The sequence below is a fragment of the Mastigoproctus giganteus genome, chromosome 9 (assembly GCF_048544385.1).
Source record: "Mastigoproctus giganteus isolate SK-2022 chromosome 9, ASM4854438v1, whole genome shotgun sequence".
Lineage (NCBI taxonomy): Eukaryota > Metazoa > Arthropoda > Arachnida > Uropygi > Thelyphonidae > Mastigoproctus > Mastigoproctus giganteus.
The window spans coordinates 182,311,063-182,333,266 of record NC_143583.1 but is presented as its reverse complement, the minus strand read 5'-3'; the positions used below and the strand labels follow the sequence as shown (position 1 = coordinate 182,333,266).

Below are 22,204 nucleotides of genomic sequence, written 5' to 3'. Positions count from 1 at the left end.
TTATGTTCGGCAGCAATATGACATACATAAATTTTTTTACAATATAAGCATTAATTGAAATTCAGATGCTTTTACACTTATGATGATGCAAAAACATGCATTTATTACAATCTGAAAAAGAGAAGCATTTGGTGTGATGCAACAGCATGCTCTTACAGAATGATGCCTTCAGAAATAACTTTATGGGATATACAATTTTTTGGCCACTAATATATATTTAAATGACAGACTATCATCAAAGCATGAGTATATATGAAAGGTAACAAGTCTTCACTTAAGACTAGAAGCTGTTGCCCAGATGAAGGAAAGAATTTAAGTATTTTTTCTCTTCCCTCCAATTACTAGTTGGTATTCATTTATCTGGTACAAGGTACAACAATAGCTAATTTCATGATATCATCCAACAAAAAACAAGGAGGAATTTATCATACATATTTAAATTTATTAAAAAGCTTGCTATTTACAGTATATTACAAAAATACAATTTCAATAAAAATAAACAAAAACTGCAATCAATACACCCACACTCAATCTGAAAAAGAAGCATCTTCCTTTTCTTCATCATCCTCATCTCCAAATAGCTCCCTAACAGCTCTTGCTTTATATTTTGCATAGGCTGAGCCAAAATAACGAGCATCATGTTCATAAGACTCTGAGTGATTTAAAGTATACTCTTCATCATCTTCATTGTTGTAAATCTCTTCCTCTTCAGAATATAAGAGAAATCAAAATTAATGAATAAATTAATTACACTGTAAATATATATATATATGAGACTTATAAAAATAAACTATTCTTTCTAAATCTTACTGCAAATGTTATTTTATATATGCTGCTTTCAAAAGTCTAATGTTTCAATTACAAGGCTAAAAAAAAGCCAAAGAAAATTCATTGCTAACATGAACCACATAGCTGCCATAAAAGAATGCTGATGGTTAATAAAAACTGAAAACAGTAAGGGGACAAGCACTGAACCCTGAGGGATATCACTAATAAAATTACTCCAAGAAGAGCAGTGCCCATTTATAACAACCTTCTGCCACTCAACTGTCCCTTTATTCATTGCAGCAACTTACCCTAATTCCACACTGTTACAATATTTTTCTAGTTTCATGTGGAACAGTGTAAAAAGAACCCAATGAGCAATCCTAGCAGCCTATCTGCACTGTTCAGTGAACTTCATATCAGACGAATAAATTAATCTCCCCTTCCCCACAGATTTTTGTTCTCCATTGTCTATATGTGGTACCACCCAATTGGTATGTTATTTTTCAATTGAATTACTGTTGCTGTAACAATGTAAAACCTCATCTGCCGCTTCTCAGCACATCAGCCTAATTTTTCTAGATCTTGTTGCAGAAATATGCCTTGATTCCTGTCATTAACCACCCTGCTAACCTTTGTATCATCTGCAAACAGACAAAAAGCTAGATATCCCTTCATTGGTATCATTAATAAATAACAAAAAGAGTAAGGGGCCAAGCACTGAACACTGAGGGATGTCACTAATGACATTACTCCAAGAAGAGCAGTGCCCATTTATAACAGCCTTCTGCCAGTCAGTCATTCCTTTATCCATTGCAGCAACTTACCCTATCCACACTGTTCCAATTTGTACAACAGTCTCATGTGTAGCAGTGTCAAAAGCTTTACTGAAATCTAAGTATATAATTTCAATTTTTTTTTTTTTTTCCTGCATCCAGTTCCTTAGAAGAGCAGATCTTGTCTGACCGGCTTCTGTATTATAGTAACTGATCAAGATCAGCTACTATGACACAGAAGCCGGTCAGACAAGATCTGCTCTTAACAAATATATTCTGTGATTGTCATTAACTGCATTCCTGTAAAGATGATCCTGTATTACTTCTTTAAAATCAGTGATTCCATGTCTTCCCTGAAACAGAAATCAAGCCTATAGGTCTAATTACTGATCTAGTCCTTTGACTTCCCTTCCCACCTTTGTGAATTGGACAGACATTTGTACATCTCCAATATGCAAGTACTTCCTCTGGATTGAAAGTACTCTCATAATTATGGCCAAAGATTTGTTTACCTCTTTTGGTACTGCTTTTAATATAATTAGATAGGTTCCATAGATTCCAGGTGCATTATTTACTTCTGGCTTCAACAATTTATTTTCCACTTTCTTCTCAGTTACCATAAAATCATTTGTGACAAAGTACTCCCTGTACTTTGTATATGTTTGTATACATCTAGTGTTCCCATCCCTAAACTTCATGCATGAATGTAGATGTATATTTATTCAGTTTGTCAACAAGATCAGCAGGATCTTCAGCTGTAATCTCATTTCATATCCAGTGGGCCAATGTGATTCATCCCTTTCCTTTTAGTCTTAAACTAAGAAAAGAATTTCCTACTTTCTTTGCATTCTTAGCCAAAAACTTCTTATAATCTGTCTTAATTTGCTTTAATTCAGTGAATTTGGACTTATTTTAAGTTTCTAAAATAAGTCCAAACTAGTCTGCAATCGATTCAATGTGTCCCTGCTAATTTATAATCATCCCATGTATTTTTTGTTAGGTGCCACTAGTCTCATCAGTTCATCTGACATCCAATTAAGTTTAACCATGTCTCTTAGTTGGCATACAAACTTAGTAGTGTCAATGATCACTTCCCTGATGATTCTCATTTACAATTTTCAGTTGGTAACATCTCCATTTGGTCCCAATAAAAATAATTTAAAACTACCTAAGACCATGATAGTCACTTTTAATCCCTCCCTTTATTCTTGACAGTAATTATCTTTAAGTAAATCCCACATTAATATATCACTGCCTTCTTGTGGTTTCTTTATCTGGTGATGATTCTTAATGCATGAAGAGTCACTGCTGATAATCAGATTAAAAGTATTGCTTTCTCTTGTTGCCTCTCTAGCACTGGATAATCTGTTACACAAGTCATTCAGTACACATAGAAATGCTCATTACTGTGTGAGCAACCAGCCCAGAAGTTCCAGTCAACAAATCAAGTTAAAAATCTCCATCATAGAACAATCTCATTTACTGGCCTATTCTGTTCATCTGTATAGGTGTTCATTACAGTCACCACAGCCATTTGATCTATGACATATCCTATTCTACTCTGATTTTTGTTTTCCCCAGTGCTTATGTCACATCAAATTTTTTTTTGTTAGTTTTGGCACATCAGCTTCTGTGGCCATAATGCACCTCCCAAAGTTTTTGAATTTTTTTTTTTTTTTTTTTCCTACTGTGATCCAAGCCTGAGGCAGGATTCGAACCTGCAACCTTTGGGTTGCCAGGCAGGCACTTTACCCACCTGGCTAACCTGATCGGCACATCAAACTGACTCATTACAGTGGCTATCCACTTCAACTGCCTTAGATTCTACGTACTTCTTAACCAAGAACTGCTTCTGCCCATAACATACTCACCATTTAAAATTTCACATTCGCTATGTCTGAGTGGCGCCGTGTTTCCGATATCGCTATGATGTCTGCATCTGATGACAACCAAGAGTTCAAAAATTCATCAAATTTATTTACTATACAGTAAATTTATTTACTATACATTGGTGTACAAACAAGTATACATTTTTATCTTTAGTAACCCTAAAACAGACTCACAGATGCTGATGCACCAAATAAATCCGCAATCAACCAACCAACCAACCCTAAAACATCTCATTTATTTGTTTGTCTCATGATGCGTACAAGTAGGCCTTGCTTTCCAAGGCCTACTTGTACGCAACTTTATATGCAACTAAATACAGTTGCCACCTTTTCAAAATCTGACAGGGGGGGTAGGCATGTTTAAACCCAAAGACTCCAAGTCCAACCTGAAAAGGTGATAGATTTCTCACCTTTTCAAGTTGGACCTGGAAAATATATTGCTCACCTCCAAAGGAATGGAATAAGAAAAAAGAAAACTGCAAACAAGATAGTACTCTTTAATAAAAAAAACACAGGTGAAAATTGAGTTAGACTAAATAAAATAAAATAAAATAAAGCAAAACAGTAACTTTTAAGTCTAGGGGACTCTTCATCAGCTGAATACAAACATTATTATGAAACAAAGAATGCCCGGGCACGGTCCTGTAAGGCAAACAAAGCGTGACACGAGTACAAGGACAGTAATCACTGGTTAGAACTAGATGCTTGCAGCTGTGAATGCAGGGCATGTACATTGAGTGCATGCCAACATTTATCACATTGTAGGATAACTGCCTCCATGATTAGATGTAGACATATACCTTTATTGTGGTTAAAATTATCATGCCAACCGGATATGTGGAGTGATCCGAGCCATATGCACTGATGGTAACTTTAATACTGAATGGGGAGCAACATATAAAGTGGTATAAATATATAAATTTAAAATATCAGCATTCTTTTATGGAATGCCCTGTATATACACAGCATGATTCTGTTGTCCATATTTAATGTCAAGACATTTACGTATGTATATATGTAAATATATCTTACACATATGTATGTAAAAAAACAGAAATTATTTCAATTCAGTTACTGTTTTACAATTAAAAAAATGTAATATGCTGAAATTATTTTTAAAAGAGATTTTATTTAATAGGTTACTGAAAGAATTTGATTTTACCCAAGTTAAGTCTTCTAAGTCTATCGAACATCTTTCCTTCATCACCATCATATTCTCTGTAGTAATCATATTCTAAAACAGAAATCAAACAACCAAGATGAGAGAAATTAAGAACATTCCATTAAGTTTAAAATTCAACACAATAAATTCGACTGAATATATTTATTTCATATTTAAATTTAATTGAAGTCCACAAGTTGTGAGCTACTCCAAAGTACCAAAGTTCTAAACAGAGCAAATAAATATATTATTACCCACAACAATTAATATTCCACTAACTGTATTTTAATAAAAACTAGATATTTTCACCGAGTGGTGAAATTTTTGTAAAGAAAATTTTTGCACATCTGTTCCTGCAGCCATCCTTTTCAATTTATGTTACCTTATGCAGGTTCTCTGAGAGATGGTAAGGATACCATGAGCATTTACTCAATCCATTTAAAGCCATGAACAAATCAATTAGGTCTCCATGCAGATGCCTAGTTTCCAAGCACTGATCTAGCAGCTGATCTGAAAATATTTTTTAAAGCTGTATCTACCCTCAAAAGATATGACCCATACTGCAGAATAGCAGAAATGGCAAGATGCTTCAATATGCAATGTCACAGTTTCAACACTGAAGGTGCAAGCAGAGGATATGACTATTGCAGAATAACTGGTTGGTTGGTTTAAATGGAAGTTTATTGGCACAAGGGCAACTAAGGCCAAATTGTGCCTGTCACAGTAATTGTGCAAATGATTTTTTTTTTTTTTTTTCAGTCATATGTACACAAGTTGAAATAAATGAATTTGTTTTAAAAAACTAAATAAATCGGATAGATTTGCGTCATCGCTGAGAATATGGTTCATCTCTAATGAATTGTTTTGGGTTAAAACCGATTTAAAATTTGTTAATCGGGCAGCATGATTGTAAGGACACTTGAGGAGAATGTGTTTCACTGTAAGTAGGGCGGAACAATGACGACAGTGAGGAGGTTCATCCCCTGTCAACAAATGGAGGTGGGTGAGATAGGTATGCCCAATGCGTGTCCTTGCAAGGACAACCTCTTCTCTTCTGTTTAGTCGTGAACTAGATTTCCAGTATTGTGGCTTTTTCTTGATTTGGAAAAGTTTATTGTGGGTCTGTTGCTGCCATACTGATGTCCATTGGTCAATACATAACTGCTTTATGATAAGTTTACAGTCCATATAAGGAATCGAGGCAAGTGAAGATACGGGGTTGACTGGATTTTTTGCTGCTTGATCAGCTTTCTCATTTCCCTGGATTCCAGCATGCCCAGGAATCCAGCAGAACCTTACCTCTGTGTTATGTTTTGCGAGATTAATTAGCTGAGCTCTGATTTCTTTCAGAATAGGATGAGAGTTCGGACATTTGTGTTGTAAAGACGTTACTGCACTCAAGGAATCGGTATAAATTATAATTTCTTCATTAGACCTGTTGTTGACGTGTTTGATAGCCATTTTTATTGCATGGAGTTCAGCAGTGTAAATACTACAACTTGGGAAAAGTTTTTCGGAGATTGCACAAGTTGGAAGAACTACTGCAGCACCTACATCTGTATCAGATTTTGATCCATCAGTATAAATTTGAAGACAGTGAGTGTTTGCTGATGCATGAGTTGAATGTAGCTGCTGTATATTTTGATTGTCCAACGCCTGTTTTCCCCACTTTTGAAAGTATTCATCGATTAAAGGTGTAAAATTGGACCATGGAGGCTCAATTTCTCCCGTGTCTGGGTGGATATTGTCTAGTGGGACAGTCCAATTCTGTACATCTTTCAATCTGATTCCAGCAGGTTTATTTTCATTTAGTTTATTTCTGTATAAATTTTGGAAAGACGGAGCAAACATGTAAGGCCAGATGGGATGTGAGGGCATACTCCGAAGTTTGGCAGCGTACGTAAGCAGCAGCATCTGTCTCCGAAACGATAATGGAGGTTCATGTGCATCAATATAAAGACTCTGGACTGGCAACGTTCGGAAGGCACCTAGAGCTATTCTAAGTGCATTATGTTGAATGGTATTTAGGGACTGTAAAGCTGATTTTCTAGCTGAGTCATATACGGGTGCACCATAGTCTAGTCTGGATCGGATTATAGTTTTATACAGGTGAAGAAGGGAGAGTCGGTCAGCTCCCCATGACATCGCAGAAAGCACTCTAAGAATATTCATTTTCTTCAAACAAATAGTTCGTACATGCTGTATGTGTTTCAGGAAGTTTAATTTTTTATCTAATATTAATCCTAAAAATCTAATATTATCATTAACTGGAATAGCATGGTTTCCCAGGCGCAATTCAGGATCAGGGTGCAGTTTACGCTTCTTGCAGAAGTGTATAGCGAAAGTTTTCTCTGGTGACAGTCTGTAACCATTTTGTGACATCCACGTTTGTATTTTATTTATTGATAGTTGGAGTTTCCTTTCAATAGAGTACATATTTTGTGAGTGACTGGATATAGTGAGGTCATCGGCATAAAGATAAGTTTCTACTGAATTCGGTATGGTTGTTGTTAGAGTGTGTATTCTAACTGCGAAGAGTGTGGCACTAAGGACTGACCCTTGTGGGACTCCTTCTTCCTGTATGTAGATTTTGGAGAGTGTACCTCGATAACAGACCTGGAGAGTTCGATATTCGAGAAAACTCTGAATGAATGCTGGTAAATGTCCTTTTAATCCTAGGGCATGCAGGTCACAAAGGATGCCATGACGCCACGTAGTTTCAAAGGCTTTCTCTATATCTAAGCTCACCATAACCAAATGTTCATTTTTTATGAATGTATTTCGCACATTTGCCTCAGCCTTAATCATAAGGTCTAAGGTAGATCTGTTTTTACGAAAACCAAACTGATCGTTGTTCACAGTAGTTTGAGTTTCCAGATACCAGGTGAGGCGACGATGTACCATTTTTTCCAGAGTCTTACCTAAGCAGCTAGTAAGTGAGATTGGTCTATAATTATGTGGGTCTGATTGGTCTTTTCCTGGTTTTGGAATGGGTAGAACTACAGAATGGCGCCAAGATAGGGGAAAGTAATTTGCGACAAATATCCGGTTGAAATGTTTTAGGAGAGAGTAAAGAGATTTCTCATTTAGATTTTTTATCATTAAGTAGAATATGCCGTCTGGACCAGGTGCACTATTGACAGATTTTTTTAGAGATTCTTCTAATTCATATATGGTAAGTGGTTCATTATAAGAGAGGGCTGACTTCGTTCTGAAATTTATTTTATATTTTTCAGCTACTGATTTGCATTTTAAGAAAGTTGGATCATATGAGGTTGATGCAGAATGGTGAGCAAAAGATTCCGCGAGGATGTTTGCAATATTCTCGGGAAGAGTTACCTCTTGTCCTTTATAGACGATGATAGAGGAGGGAATTGATGGAGACTTTCCGGTAAGGCATCTTATTTTCCGCCAGATCAGTCCTGCACTTGAGTCTTTAGTGACAGATGAGGCAAAACGAATCCAAGACTCTTTTTTAGCTTTTCGCCGGATGTATCGGGCCTGGGCTTTAAGTTTCTTGTAGATAATCAGATTGGCAGTGGTTGGATTTTTTCGGAACTGATTCCATGCCTTGTTCTTTTCCCCCTTAGCAGTGTTACACGCCGAATTCCACCAGTAATTTTTGTGTTTGAATCCTTTAATTGAAGTTTTAGGAATGGCTGTAGCAGCTGCCGCCAGCATTTCTTCTGTGATGTGTTTAACGGCGTCATCTATGGTGTGATGATGGATAATATCATCACCTAGTGTAACGCTTGATGCATATTTATTCCAATCAGCTTTTGAGAATTTCCACTTGGTTCGACTACTTGCTGGTAAGTTTCTTCTTGTGCAGAGCTTACAGATTATAGGAAAATGATCACTGTTTAATGGATTTTCTGAAACTCTCCGATTGAAATCTGGAAATAACATTGGTGAGCATAATGACAGATCTATAGCAGAAGTTGAGCCTGTTGGAAAATGGACATAGGTGTCGGAGCCTGTGTTCAGCAGTGTGATATTATGCTTTAAAAGAAAATCCTCTATCGTGCGTCCCCGGTTGTCTGTATGTAAAGATCCCCATAACTGGTGATGCGCATTAAAATCACCCAATATGCAGAAAGGAGAAGGTAGTTGTAAGATAAGATCATCTAGTTCAGTTATCGGGCAGTTCTCATTTGGTGAGATATATATAGATACAAGAGTAAGCGTTGTGCCAAGAGCGAGGCGTACTGCAACTACTTCTAAAGTGCTTTGGACAGGAATACGTCTGGATGGGATTTTACTGTCGATCAATATAGCTACACCACCATGTGATCCATGGGCAGAGATCCTGTCTTGCTTGAACAAGGTATAGTTTTTAACTGAAAGTGTCACTTGTGGAGAGAGATTCGTTTCTTGTAGACAGATGCCTACTGGATGATGCTGATTTATCAAGTCGTGAATGTCATCTATGTTGTTACGGAGGCCTCTACAATTCCATTGAATCAACTGTTCCATTATTTAGCTTTTGAGGTAGAAATTATTTCTGACTGTTTTTTAGAACCAATCTGTTTATGGCGTTCCAGTTTTATTTTATCTTTTCTCGGGAAAGTGGGTCGTGCAGTATCCATGTCTTCCTCAGCATGTATTTCTAAGACGGTTTCATCATTGTTGGTGGTGTTATCGGTTTCCATATCTGCGGTTAAAGCATTTTGCTGTTTAAGATTTCTCAGACTTTCAGTATCTGAACGTAATGGAGCAATAGTTGGTGGTACGGTGACTGGGGTATTATTTGCTTGGTCTTTTACTTGTTCTTTAGGGGACTCCTGCGGATTCGCTAGAACAGTCCGAGCCCAGCCGGAAATGGATGTAGCTGGTGGTATGGACACTTCAGTTTGTGTTCCTTCTGATTTGTATTTTTGTGTTGCAGCTGCATATGTGAGTTTCGGTACTGTGAGAAAAACTTGTTTCCTTGCTTCTTGATAAGTCACTTTGTTTTCTATTTTGTATTTCTGTATCTTCTTTCCTGTTTTCCAGGTTTCACAAACTTTTGAGTACGCTGGATGGCTACCGTTGCAGTTTGGACATACTGGTGTTTGTGCTCGGCAGTCTGTCTGAGTGTGTTCCTTGGATCCACAGTTGGGGCACACTGAAACCCCTCTACACACTGTTTGAGCATGGCCAAATTTTTGGCACTTGAAGCACCTGAGCGGATTAGGGATATAAGGTCGGATATGGCAGTTCAGATATCCAGCCTTAACTGTAGCTGGAAGGATTGGTGTTGAAAACGTCAGTATAACACTGCATGTCTGAACCAGTTCACCATCTTTCTTGATTTTAATTCGCTTTGCCTGTATAACTTTTTGATCTTGTAGCTCTTGGACTAATTCCTCTTCAGTAACATTTAATAAGTCCCATTCAGAGAGCACTCCTTTGGATGAATTTAGGGTGGCATGTGGAGTTACTGTGACAGGAATATTAGCAAATTTTGAGATTCTTAGTAGGGCTTCAGAGTGCCTACTATTCATAGTCTCTATAAGTAGATCTCCGGAGCGGAGTCTTTTCACCATTTTAGGTGGTCCGGCAGCATTCTCGAGACATTTCTCGATAAGAAATGGAGAAAGTGCACCAATTGGTTGACTTGTTTGGGAATGTATTAAAAGAAACAGTGGTGATTCCTTTTTGGAAACTTCTGTTCTTTGTCTCTTAGGATGGGAAGTGTCAAATTCGGTTTGGTCTGTCCTTGGACAGGTTGAGGCACGAGGCTCAACATATGGATAACTATCTTTGGAATCCATGTCAGCTCCTTTTAGCCCTTGGCAGAGAGCCTTTTCTGCCAAGTTTACCGGCCCCGCCACGGGGAGGCAGGAGCAGTGCCGCTAGAGTGACCAAGCGGTGTAAGTTAGTTTGTTAGATTTAAGGAAAGAAAAAAGAAAGGTGGTTTTCCTTTCTGTAACTTACTTACAGTTCGTAAGAGTAAGTTAACAATAAATAACTTTAAACGTAAGAAAAACTTTCAAAATTAACAAGAACTGTCGCACTGAGAAAACGCTTTGTAAATAGCTCAGAGAATCGCTCGATCACAATAACGCTTGGCACCCGGGGCCGCAGAATAACTGGACTCTGCTGAAATCCAACCAACCTGATTCACAAATGGAACCTAAATATCAGTTCCATCAATACTTTAGACTTCAATAGGAGCCCTAGTTGTTATCACTGGAAGAATGTCTACAGCAAATCTTAGTCATTTAGCATTCTGCTATACATACAAGGCAAGATCAATGCTTTATCATCATCTACATGGGTCAACTCTTTTCACTCTACAGTAGGAAGTCCCATACTAAAACTGCCTTCTAAGTAATCAACCCTTGGGTACATGCCTCTCAAATTCAAAATGATTTAAATCTTTCAGTTTACAAATTGCAAATGAAAACTGCACTCTACTGAACCATGGACTGTAGCTCCACCAAGGTTCCACACTTCCTTTTCTTATGCAAAACAAAAAGAATTTGATCTAGAGATAACATCCTCTTAACTCTAAGAAGCCCTTAATTCCCAACATTCCAATGTATACAAACAGCTCAAGAGTGAAAATAACATAGTTACAGCTCTGTTTTTATCCAATATAGTGACAAATGTGCTGAATTAACAGCAATACAAATAGTAGCAAAACACATTGAATTTCCAAAAAATAACTTTAAAAGCCTTTTTTTTTTTACAATTCTTTAAGTCAACAAAAAATTCTGTCAAATTCCACAAAGTTCTTTGATTATATACTTAGGCAAGTTATAGATGTGCTGAAAATTTTGACTGGACATAAAAAGAATGTGCTCTTGCTGGCTCCTGGGAATTCCAGTGAACTAACAATGCTCCACAACCACTTCCACATCACATCACATTTCAGGAAAGAATTCTACACAAAAACAAATTATATGTGTAATTCAAAATAAGTTCTTTCACTTTCACAAGTGGCATATAAACTGGCAATACCAGGGTAGTAATAAACATCAAGAGATCAAGTCTTAAACCATGATCTACAAGAAGCCATACCTGACTTTGGCCATTAATCACAAATCGAAACAGTGTTAACACAACAGATCATCTTTTCCAAGTTTTTTTAAGCCTTGCACTTAAATCCCATAAATAAATGCCAAAGCTGATGCACCAAGTAAACCTCAAGAAAACTAACATAATTCCTACCTGCCCTTCTTCAAGCTCTGTGTACATTTTCTCAGCCAGATAACTGAGTCAATAACTTTGGATGCAGATAGTATCACAGGGTTTCAGGGATCCACCCTCATTGTATCTAGTCAGAGCATGAATAAAGACACCACTCACTCCATCTTTTTCTTCTCTAACCAGTAGACCCGAAACCAAGCCATGCATCTCATGATTTTTCTTTGCGCAGAGACACTAACTGTATTCCAAGTGCTCTCTACCATTTTAATTCTTTGTTTTTGATATCTTAGCAAATTTAATTTTTTTTTAATATTGAATTCCACTGACACAGGCCTCAAGAGAGAGAGAGTGAGAGACCATATGTGGCACCACCTTAAATTTAGTTAGTTTGTATTTTTTAAATTTAATCTTTAAATGTCTTTTAACCTGTAGTGAAATATATTATTCTTATTAGCACTATTAATACAAATACAGGCAAAGCAATGCTTATGGGTATTGTTATCAGATACTCCTAAAAATTACATGATATAAGTAGAAAAAAAATGATAAAAGATTCTGCTATTAAAAGTAGGTCTTTTTTTTCTTAAAAAAAATCATGGTAATTATATCATTAGTCTGAAAATATTTTAACCATTCTCAAAATCTGAATCTTCTTCTGGATAATCATTTCTCCAATTGTTTTCATCGTTGCTGTCATCTTCATCATCATACTGCTCTTCATCATCGGATCCCTCAAGAACAAGTTCTTCTTGAAGTGAATATTTTTCAAGACTAAAATAAATAAAACAAAAGACTAAGAATAATTAAACAAATTAAATTATGGAGCAATACACTTTAAACATAATAAATCAAACTCAAATGAAAACAGTGTTAAGTGAAAAAACTATACAGTAAACCCTCATTTGTGGAACCTATCTATAATTTAGACTGCCTTTATGTATTTTATTTATGTAGAACTGAGATATTTTCTAAACAAGAATTTCTTGATACAATTCTTGATACAATTTCAAACTTATTTCAGAAGTTTCATCACTCTTTAAAAGAAGTAAAATATTTTAAAAGAAGTAAAATAAAATGCAAATGAAAACACCAACATTTTTATTATTAAATAATGCCCCTGCACATCCCTCCAAGGAAATTTTATCACGTGCTTTTTTTACCTCCCATTACTTAAGGATTATGAATTAGGTAGTCATGGTCAGCATAAAATTTTATATCACAAAAAACAATTATTAAAAAGTTTTTTTTTAGGATTCTAAAAGGGAAAAAAAAAACCAGGGAAATATTAAAAATTGTAAAATAAAATATGCTATTTAAAACTGGTGCAAGTTGGAAAGAACTTGAGCATATTACAAAAAAATATATTTAGATGGAATCAAATCTAAAAAATGTAAATGTGCTGCACAATAACAGCTAAAAGGATGTTAAATTTGGGCATTATAGGAACCCAGCTAGAAAATGAAACAGGAAGTGCATTCAAGGAGAAAAATCTGTAGGTAAAGTGGGAAATGATGGAAAAGAAGTCAATTATGTGAAAGTAGAAGTTTGCCTCAATACTCTTACTAAATTTTCTAATTCTGAAAGGAACTCAAAAAAAATTCAGGGGTCATATTTGTACATATTATATAGGGTTAAGCAAGGTGTCAAAAGTGTAGGGTCCTGGATTCCCACTGATTTATATTCAAGTATCAGTACCAAAAGCAAAATTAGAAACAGTTTTACATTGAACCAACCATTATGCATAACTGGAGAATGGTAGTTTGTTGCAAACATAATATTTCTTTGTCTTAATTCAGCTGATCTAGAAGACAATTATTGCAATGGCCAAGTAAATAAACATTACTTTACCAATACTATAGGCCATCATGACATTTGGAGCTAAAATGGCAGAGTTCCAAAGCTACCAATAAATTCCAAGTACATAAGTGTCTTCAATTTACTCAGAAAACATACATAGCAAAAGAAAAATTCTGACCATTTCTGAGAGTTTAAAGAGTGAAAGTGGGATGCCCACTCTTCTCAAAGCTGGTATTACAATAATTTATCAGTTTCACTTTTCACTGCTAATAAGAATTTTATTTTCTTAAGCAGACTGAAATTTTAAATTTATTATAACAAAAAGCATGGAAAAAATTTGTTCTTTCACTTTGGAAAAGCCAAGGTGTAAAATTTCATAATTAACAGCTGGAGCTGGACCAGCACTCTCTTACGTAAAACTGCTCCTCGAGAATAATTGCACAATTATTGTAGTCCAAAGAGCATACTGTCAGGAAGCTAATGTTAACATTACTCTTTTGAATATACCATCCATCACTGTATTTCAAAATTTTGAAAAAAACTCAAATGGTTCTTGATGATTGGCACAAAAGAAAATACTGAGTGTGTTTGCATGTGTGCATGCAATCATGTTGAGAAAGGTCCACAAATCAGCAGAGATATTCAACCAAATTTCAAATTACTGAAAAGTAGCAAATGGCACATCAGCATCTTACATAAATATTGCACCAGTATATAATGTTGGTTTACAGTCACAGGTTGACTTGAATGTCATATGAGATGAAACTGCAACTAACTAATAGGGTAAATCATGCTTCCTCTGTCTCAAACTTACTATAGCTCCAACTGAAAGGACTTTCTAAGAATTCTTCCCATCTCTGATGGGATTCAATTCTTGACCTCTAAATGAGTGACAAGTGTTGAAATCACTATACTGTAACTGAGGATGACACTGTTGTTTGCTGTTTTGAGAAAGCTACTGGCTACTTTTCTGGATGCAAGGAAGATTTTTTTTTTTATGATTTACTTACTTCTACAAGACCAGATGGAAGTTAGTTACGAAAATCAATTATATGCTCTGTGAAGACCAATTTTCACACATTTATCTTGCAGCTTCCTTCCTGAATCCATTTAATGCCTTAAACACCTCAATCAGATCACCTGTGAGGTGATTGAGGTGTTTAAGGTTGCAAGATACATGTGCAAAAACTTGCAGGGCTGAAACCTTTTCTAGTACCAGCACCCTTTTGTTCCCCTCACTAATCTTGTTGCTCTTCTCTGCACCTGCTCCAAGAGATCCACATTATTCTGCAAATGAGGCTTCCAGACCTGTATGCAGTCCTCAAGATGTGGCCTCACCACTGCCTTGTACAATGGGAAAATCATCTCCTTATCCCTGCTGGCAAAATTCTTGTATATCACTGACAAAACCCCATGACCTCTCCTGGCAGCTTGTCTGCACTGCTCGAAGAACTTTATATCTGACTAACAATTACTGGCAGATCTTTTTCATTCTTCGCTACTCTGAGTGTGGTACCACACAGGTATATTAATCTGGGATTAATGCTACTCACATGAAGCACCTTGTATTTGTTAATGTTAAATTTCAATTGCCACTTCTCAGCCCATCTGCCTAATCTATCTAAGTCTTGTTACAGTAGCATACTCTCATTACTCATCCTCCTAACCTTAGTATCAACTGAAAAAATATAATAGCTATTAGGCATCATATCAATATCATTAATAAATACAGAAAACAACAACGAGCCCAGCACTGACCCTCAGGGAACTTCTAACATTTGTCAAAGAAGACCAGTGCCCACTGATAACTGTCTACTCCCATTCAACCATCCCTTTATTCATAGCAGTAACTTGTCCTTAATTCCACACTGCTCAATTTGTAGTCTTTTATATGCAACAGTATCAGAAACTTTCTTGAAACCTAAGTATATGATGTCAAAATTATTTTTTCCATCCATTTCCTTTGTCAATGTGTTATAGTATCAATCAGATTGGTCAGTCCCCTTAACTAATCCGTGCTGTGACTGCAACATAAAATACATTCCTGTCTCAATGGTCTTGCATTACCTCTTAGATGCAAAATATTGAGTTTATCAACAACTTGAGCAGATTCATTAACAATTAAACCATTCAGATATAGTGGACCAATGTGCTTCAATCCCCTTCCTTCTAGTGTTTACATACATAATTTGCTGTTTATATTTGTATTCTTTGGCAGAGAATAATCTTTCTTTCTCATAATCTGTCTTAGCTCCTTTGTGACTTTATTGCAGGCTAGTTTATATCTACTGTAGACTTCTGTGTTACCTGATAATTTATACGCATCCAAGGTATTCTTCTCTGTCACAAGTCTCATCAGTACATCTAACTAGTCCATTTAGGTCTCATCCTTGAACAATATCTCTTCATTGGTATAAAAAGCCTGGTAGCTTCTACAGTTTCTTCCCTGAATGCTTTCTATTTAGAATTTGCTGTTGGTAATTTTATCAGTGGGTCCCACTGAATTCAATTTAAAAACTGTCTGAGAACACTGTAGTCACCTTTATGAAACTAAAAGCCCTTTCCTTTGCTCTTGACTGTAATTACATCTTTAAGTAAATCCCACATCAACTATAATCTGGAAATTCTTAATGCATGAAGGGTCGTCGTCAATAATCAGATCATATGTACTGCTTTTTCTCGTTGCCTCTCTAACGTGGTAGTGGTGGTGTAGGAAACTGTCATCCAATAAATGCACAAACTTCTTGCTACTGTGTGAGTGACCAACCCATATGTTCCAATCAATATCTGGAAAGCTGAAGTCCTCAATTATAAGACATCTTCATTTACTGGCCCTCTCTGCATGTCCATACAGCTCTCTGCATGTCCATACAGTTGCTCATTATACTCATCACAGTTATTAGACCTATTACACACTCTTACTTTCATTTTTGCTTTCCCAGTGCTTATGTCAACATCAGAGCAACTCCACATCACTGGCTACCTATGTCAACTGAATGCACAGCCTTAGATTTTGTGCTTTTTATCTAAATGCATAGCCCCTCCCCCTCTTCTTCTATCAAATCTTTCTGTACACATTGTACTCCCCATACTGAAATTCCGAATCCCAGTGACACCATGTCTCTGACTTCCCCACAATGTCTGCATTTGATGATTTGACCAGTACTTCAAATTCCTCAAATTTTTTTATTTACTATGCTCTTAGCATTGATGTAAATGCTTCTGTTTTTACTCTTAGTAACCCTAACAGAGGCCATTTGCTTATTCCACGAAAAACCCCAGCAGGTATTCAAAGTGCCAACACCTCTTTTTCCAGACTGTTACATGTTCCAATAGAAGCGCTGCAAGAATCACTTATGCTTCTGTCTGCAGTTGCTGTTAATCTATTAGTCAATATATGTCAGTTAGCTAACAGTTTTGTGACCTGCCTAACACCATCTCTTCACCATTGGCAAATAATCTTGCGCTCCTATTTAAATGTATCCCATCCCTATAAAAACAGTGTCTGCTGTTAACAATCACAAACCATGCTGACAAATTTCTACCCCATGAGCCCTGCACAGTCTCTCCAGTGCCAAACATTGACAAGGCTCTCATCAGGTACTCCTTCCTATTGTGTCTGGGCAGGATTGCAAAAACTTAATTCTTAACTCTCGAATTTTTTTCAACTTGCCCTGTACTTAATTAAATCCTCAAATCTCCTATTCTTAATATCATTAATAGTAACGTGTACAACAATATCACCTTTTCTACCCTTAAGAGATGACATCTGCTCTACATTTTCAACTTTAGCCCCCGGCAGTCATACACTAGTCCTATTCCTTTTCCACAATATATTTCCCACTTCCCTCGTACAGATCCATCTTCTACTTCTTGACCTCCTTCTTTTCTTTTGTAACCACAATAATGGATAATGTTATGAAATGCAGAGCAATTTTTACATAACACCACGTTGAATATCTCAGGTGGTTTAAGTTCACTTCTGAATTGTGTTCATAAAATTCATTGCCATCTTGCATTCTTATTTATACTTTCATCATCACAAAAGACAGCCATTTCTCCTTGATCATTCCTTTGATTCTGTTTAGGGAGTGGCTGCTTTACATTTGCTTTGAGAGAATAATCTGGAAGCAGGATCTCACTTCTTCTAATGAAATACTTTTTTCATGGCATCCAAGTGCACTGCCTGCTCTTTTTATGGGACTCTTTTGTTTTAATCTGTGTTACTCTTGAAAGTTTCTGCAAGACCCTGAAAGGCCCCTCTTGCTTCAACATGTATTTTCTTGTTCGTATCTCTTTTCCCAATGTGTCTCAGAAGAACTGTCTCCTACTTTGATAGGTTTAGATCTACTCACCTTATATTCAGTGATATAGTTTCTGCTATTCTTGGCACTTTTTTACTATAGCTCTTTATAATTTCATTGTCTCTGAACTTCTCTGCTAGCTATTTCAAATGCTATCTGATGCCTCCAGATCTACTCTCAGGATTGATTAAGATGTCGTGAAGAAATTAGAGGTCACAGCCAGGGTTCCCTTTAAGCCTTGGAAGTGCTGCATACTAAATTTATTATGTACATACTACATTCTGTAATTCAGTGAAACATGGCTGCACTTGGGTCCCAGCCTGCTAGAGACTCCTCATTAGGGTTTTGCATACTTCTATTACTGGAATATTGATATGGTTCCTCCAAGTTTTCTTGGAGGAACCGCAGCAGAAACAAGTCAGAAGTTTTTTTTTTTTTTTTGAGGAAAGTGCATTTTCCCTCGTATTTTCTTGCTGTTTTTAGAGGATATAGTGATCACTGGTTATTAGAATCAGCCACTCAATAGAATTAAATTTCGAAGAACTGATCCAAATCAATAAAATGGAATCACATTTTCAGTTATAAGTATCAATTTTGAATGCCTCTGTGATATTTTTTTTAAAGCACATTTCTGGCAGGTCACATTTATGGAGGCCACAACCATAAGAACCAATTTGCAGTTTCCGGTTTATTGGCCTTTTCTGTCAGTGCAATAAGCAGGTAGTAAACTATCTTATTCATATGCAATAATACCGATAGCTGGAATTATGTTTTCACTTTATTATGGTGAAATGTGTTTCCCCTTCACTGAAATCTGCATTTCATTCTTCATTTCTATATGTAAACTTCGTCTCGCTTGCATGTGTTGTGTTAGTTCCAATTTGTGTGTGCCGTGTGCTTTGTTATTGATTGATGCTTATATTTTTTACTATGTTTTAAATTTTACTACCAAAAAAAAAAAAATGTCAATGAACAGAAAGAGTAAATTTGAGTGTAAAAGATAAGCTGGTCCTTTAGGTTGTCTCAGCCATTCTCTCAGATACACCAGACAAGCTGTGTTTGTTACCTGGGAGTCTAAAATGCTGATGGAACTGACATTCGGGTGACACTCAAGTCAAGTGGACCCAATTTCGGTGAAGACCAGACAGTCTGTGACAGCCAGATCCTCTGTGTGCACCTTCACGATGGTGGGACTGTTAATAATCCTAGGTAAAACCCCATGTGCAAGTACACAAAGGTGATAACTGTGGGTGATTACCCAGGTGTGAACCAACGTAAGCAGGGGTCAAGGTGTGGCACCCACACCACATGGAGGAATGCCGCCCCTCTGTGTAACCAGGCAATACTAGGTGGTAGATGACTCTCATCAACTGGTGCAATACCACTACTTTGCTTATTGGAGGCTTGAAGTGGTGGAACCCATGTTTAGAATCCAGAGCTAAGTTCCGGCCAACACTTCCCCATCTCTTCCATCATGCAGTATGATTGCTGTCTTTTGAGGTTATGATGAACATCATGGTAAAATCCAAACTTCCTTACAGTTCAAGGATACAGCTCTAAAACGGTGTTTGCAAGTCGGCCACTAGTTAGTACACCGGACTGAACCTATTAGTAACTCTCTAGGAGGCTTCCGAATCAGCTAGTGTATAATCTTGCTACCTCTACTCTACCAGATAGTGACTGGAGGGAGTCCAAGAAGTGTGTATGCAGGGGGCATTGTCGAGGCCACGTTATGTCATGGATCTCGGTATATTCTTACCATGTGTATGCCATCTCCAAAAATTTCATTACTTCATACAGCATGTCTCCACCCTCATTTTGTCTTACTATTGAATACACCATGAATTGTCAAACTAATAGAGCAAGCTTATCTGCAAAAAGATCTAAACCTCCCAAACACTTCCTAGTTCGTTTCACAAATATACATGGTCTCAGTTCTAAATTTCAATGATGTTCATTTCCACTTACAGTCTGCCAAACCCCATGTACCTTTTCTGACAGAATCTTAGTTGTCAGTTTATTCAACCACTGCTCATCTCAGTTGCCCAAATTATTCGCTGTATGATTCCTTTCGCCTCAAAGTTGATAACTTGTGCATATGTCCATTCCAACATTCCCTGTCAGAGACTTGGTAATTTGGAATCTCCTCTTTTCAATTTTCTCTGGCTTAAAATCTCTCTACCTCATTCTGTCAAATTCATCTGTTGTCTCTACAGTTCTCCCAACTCCACTAATCACTCGGAACTCTGACTTCCTCCAGTCCAACTTTGCTAACAGTGACGTAATTTTCCTTGGTGATTTTAATGTTCACAATTCCAGCTGGCTTCCATTCTCTAGTCACACAGACCCAGCTGGTTGAGATGCTGAGGCTTGTGCAATTACTAATGACCTTGCACAGATTGTTCTTTTACCTACCAGAATATCAGACAATCCTAACCATGCAGCCAATATGCTTGATCTTTTTCTCACAAACATCCCTTCTAAGTACATAGTCAAAGTGAGTGGTCCTTTAGTCACCTCAGATCACAACTTGATGACTGTCTTTCCTCCAATGGAACCTTTATCTCCTGGCTATTCCCAACCTCGTGTTGAAATCTCGCAGGTCATCCCATTTTGCATTACAAGAATGCAAAATGGGATGACCTGCGAGATTTCTTTTCTTTGGTCAGATTGTTTCAAAACTTCTGATGTCAACATTTGCTCGGATCGTGTCAGTGAAATTATTCTTGTAGGAATGGAATCCTTTATTCCACACTTCACGTTAAAATCTCGCCCTTTATCTAAACCTTGGTTTTCCAATAAATGTTCTAAGGCTGTTCAAGAGAAGAACATTGCATATCGTAAATGGCTTGTTTCCAATTCTTCAGTTTCATTTTCTGCCCACACCAAAGCTCACAACAATTGTAAAGCAGTTATTAATCAGTCCAAACTAGACTTTAAACAGGCTAAGAGTAGAAAAAACTTGCTTCTTGCCCTAATTGTAGCCAAGCATTCTGGCCCCTGCCAAAGCTATTGGCTGCAACTTTTGCCCATCTCTGCTCCCACCTCTGTCAAAACCAGATGGTTCTGTTGTTACTTCAGCCAAGGATAAAGCTGACCTGCTAGTATCCCATTTTTCTTCCAAAACATGTATTAATGATTTTGGTAAAACACCTCCCACCATTTCCAACACGCTCCATTCAATGCCTCCTGTGGTCTTCTGTCAAAAGGATGTCAGAAGGATTTTGACAAATCTTGATGCTAAGAAAGCTCCAGGTCCTGATGGTATTTCTCCACTTGTTCCCAAAACTATTCCTGAACTTACTCCTGTTCTTTGCTGCCTTTTTTCACTTTCTTATTCCAAAAGTGTTTTTCCTTCTGCTTGGAAATTTGCTCATTTAGAGCCTGTTCCTAAAAAGGTGACAAATCCCTCCCATCCAATTCAATCGTCCAATTATCGTCCCAATTCAATTACTTCTACAATTTCTAAAGTAATGGAGAATGTAGCCGAGTGGTTAGGGGCACGAGTGCAGTAGCACACGTTCTTTGAGTGGACCGGGGTTCAAGCCCATGACTGCTAAATACGATTAATATTTGTATTGATTGATTTATTGTAAACTCCACTGACCTGGTTTGTCATTTGGTTTTTAGGAGCATTAGCAACTAAGGCCATATTGCTCCGGGGATATGCGGTGGTCATTCCCTGACCTTTCCGCATCCTCAGTATTTGGTGGTCACAGACTCGAACTCCGGTCTATTCGAGAAGCGTGTGCTACGCACTGCTACTCCTGCCCACCTGGCTACGGAGGCACCCCACTGACCTGGTGGTCATGGGGGAGTATAAACAAGAACATTTTTTTTTTAAAATCAATTAACCACCAACTCTTAAACTACCTAGAAACCTTCTGTCTGATCAACGATCACCAGTATGGATTCCGTCAGTGTCAATCCACTGGTGATATTCTGGCTTATGTTACCCATTTAATGGACAGATTTAATGGAAAACAAAGGTCTTCTAAACATCCAACCTATGGTTTGCCAACTTTCTTTTGTGATTGGTTATACAGTTTTCTCTCTGACCGCTCACTGAAGGTGATGGTAGATGGCTTGCTGTCTTCTAACTTCTCCACTAATGCTGGTCTTCCCCCAAGGTTCAGTTCTTTCCCCCACTCTTTTCCTCTTGTATATTAATGACCTTTTTCCATTGACCGGAAATCCTATGCATAGTTTTGCTGATGATAGCACATTGCATTTCAGTTTGAGAAACTATGCCTTGCTCTATCAGCTTCAACTTCTCGAATATCCACCACTAATTCCTTGAATGCCGATCCCCAGGTAATTCTCTCAAGTGGGGCAAACAACTTAGTTGATTTCAATCCTTCTAAAACTCAGTCC

The 22,204-nt window shown here is 37.2% G+C and overlaps 1 protein-coding gene across 1 annotated transcript in view; it reads right to left on the bottom strand.

The window, feature by feature from the left end:
* Positions 1 to 495: 495 nt before the first annotated feature.
* Positions 496 to 22,204, bottom strand: part of fs(2)ltoPP43 (female sterile (2) ltoPP43) — a 52,034-nt gene continuing 30,325 nt past the window's right edge. The window contains exons 4-6 of the mRNA XM_090381366.1: positions 12,361 to 12,500; positions 4,593 to 4,664; positions 496 to 706 (exon numbers count right to left, since the gene is read on the bottom strand). Coding sequence (XP_090237492.1) covers positions 528 to 706; positions 4,593 to 4,664; positions 12,361 to 12,500 — 391 coding nt within the window. The 3' untranslated portion in view covers positions 496 to 527. The remainder of the gene's footprint in view (positions 707 to 4,592; positions 4,665 to 12,360; positions 12,501 to 22,204) is intronic.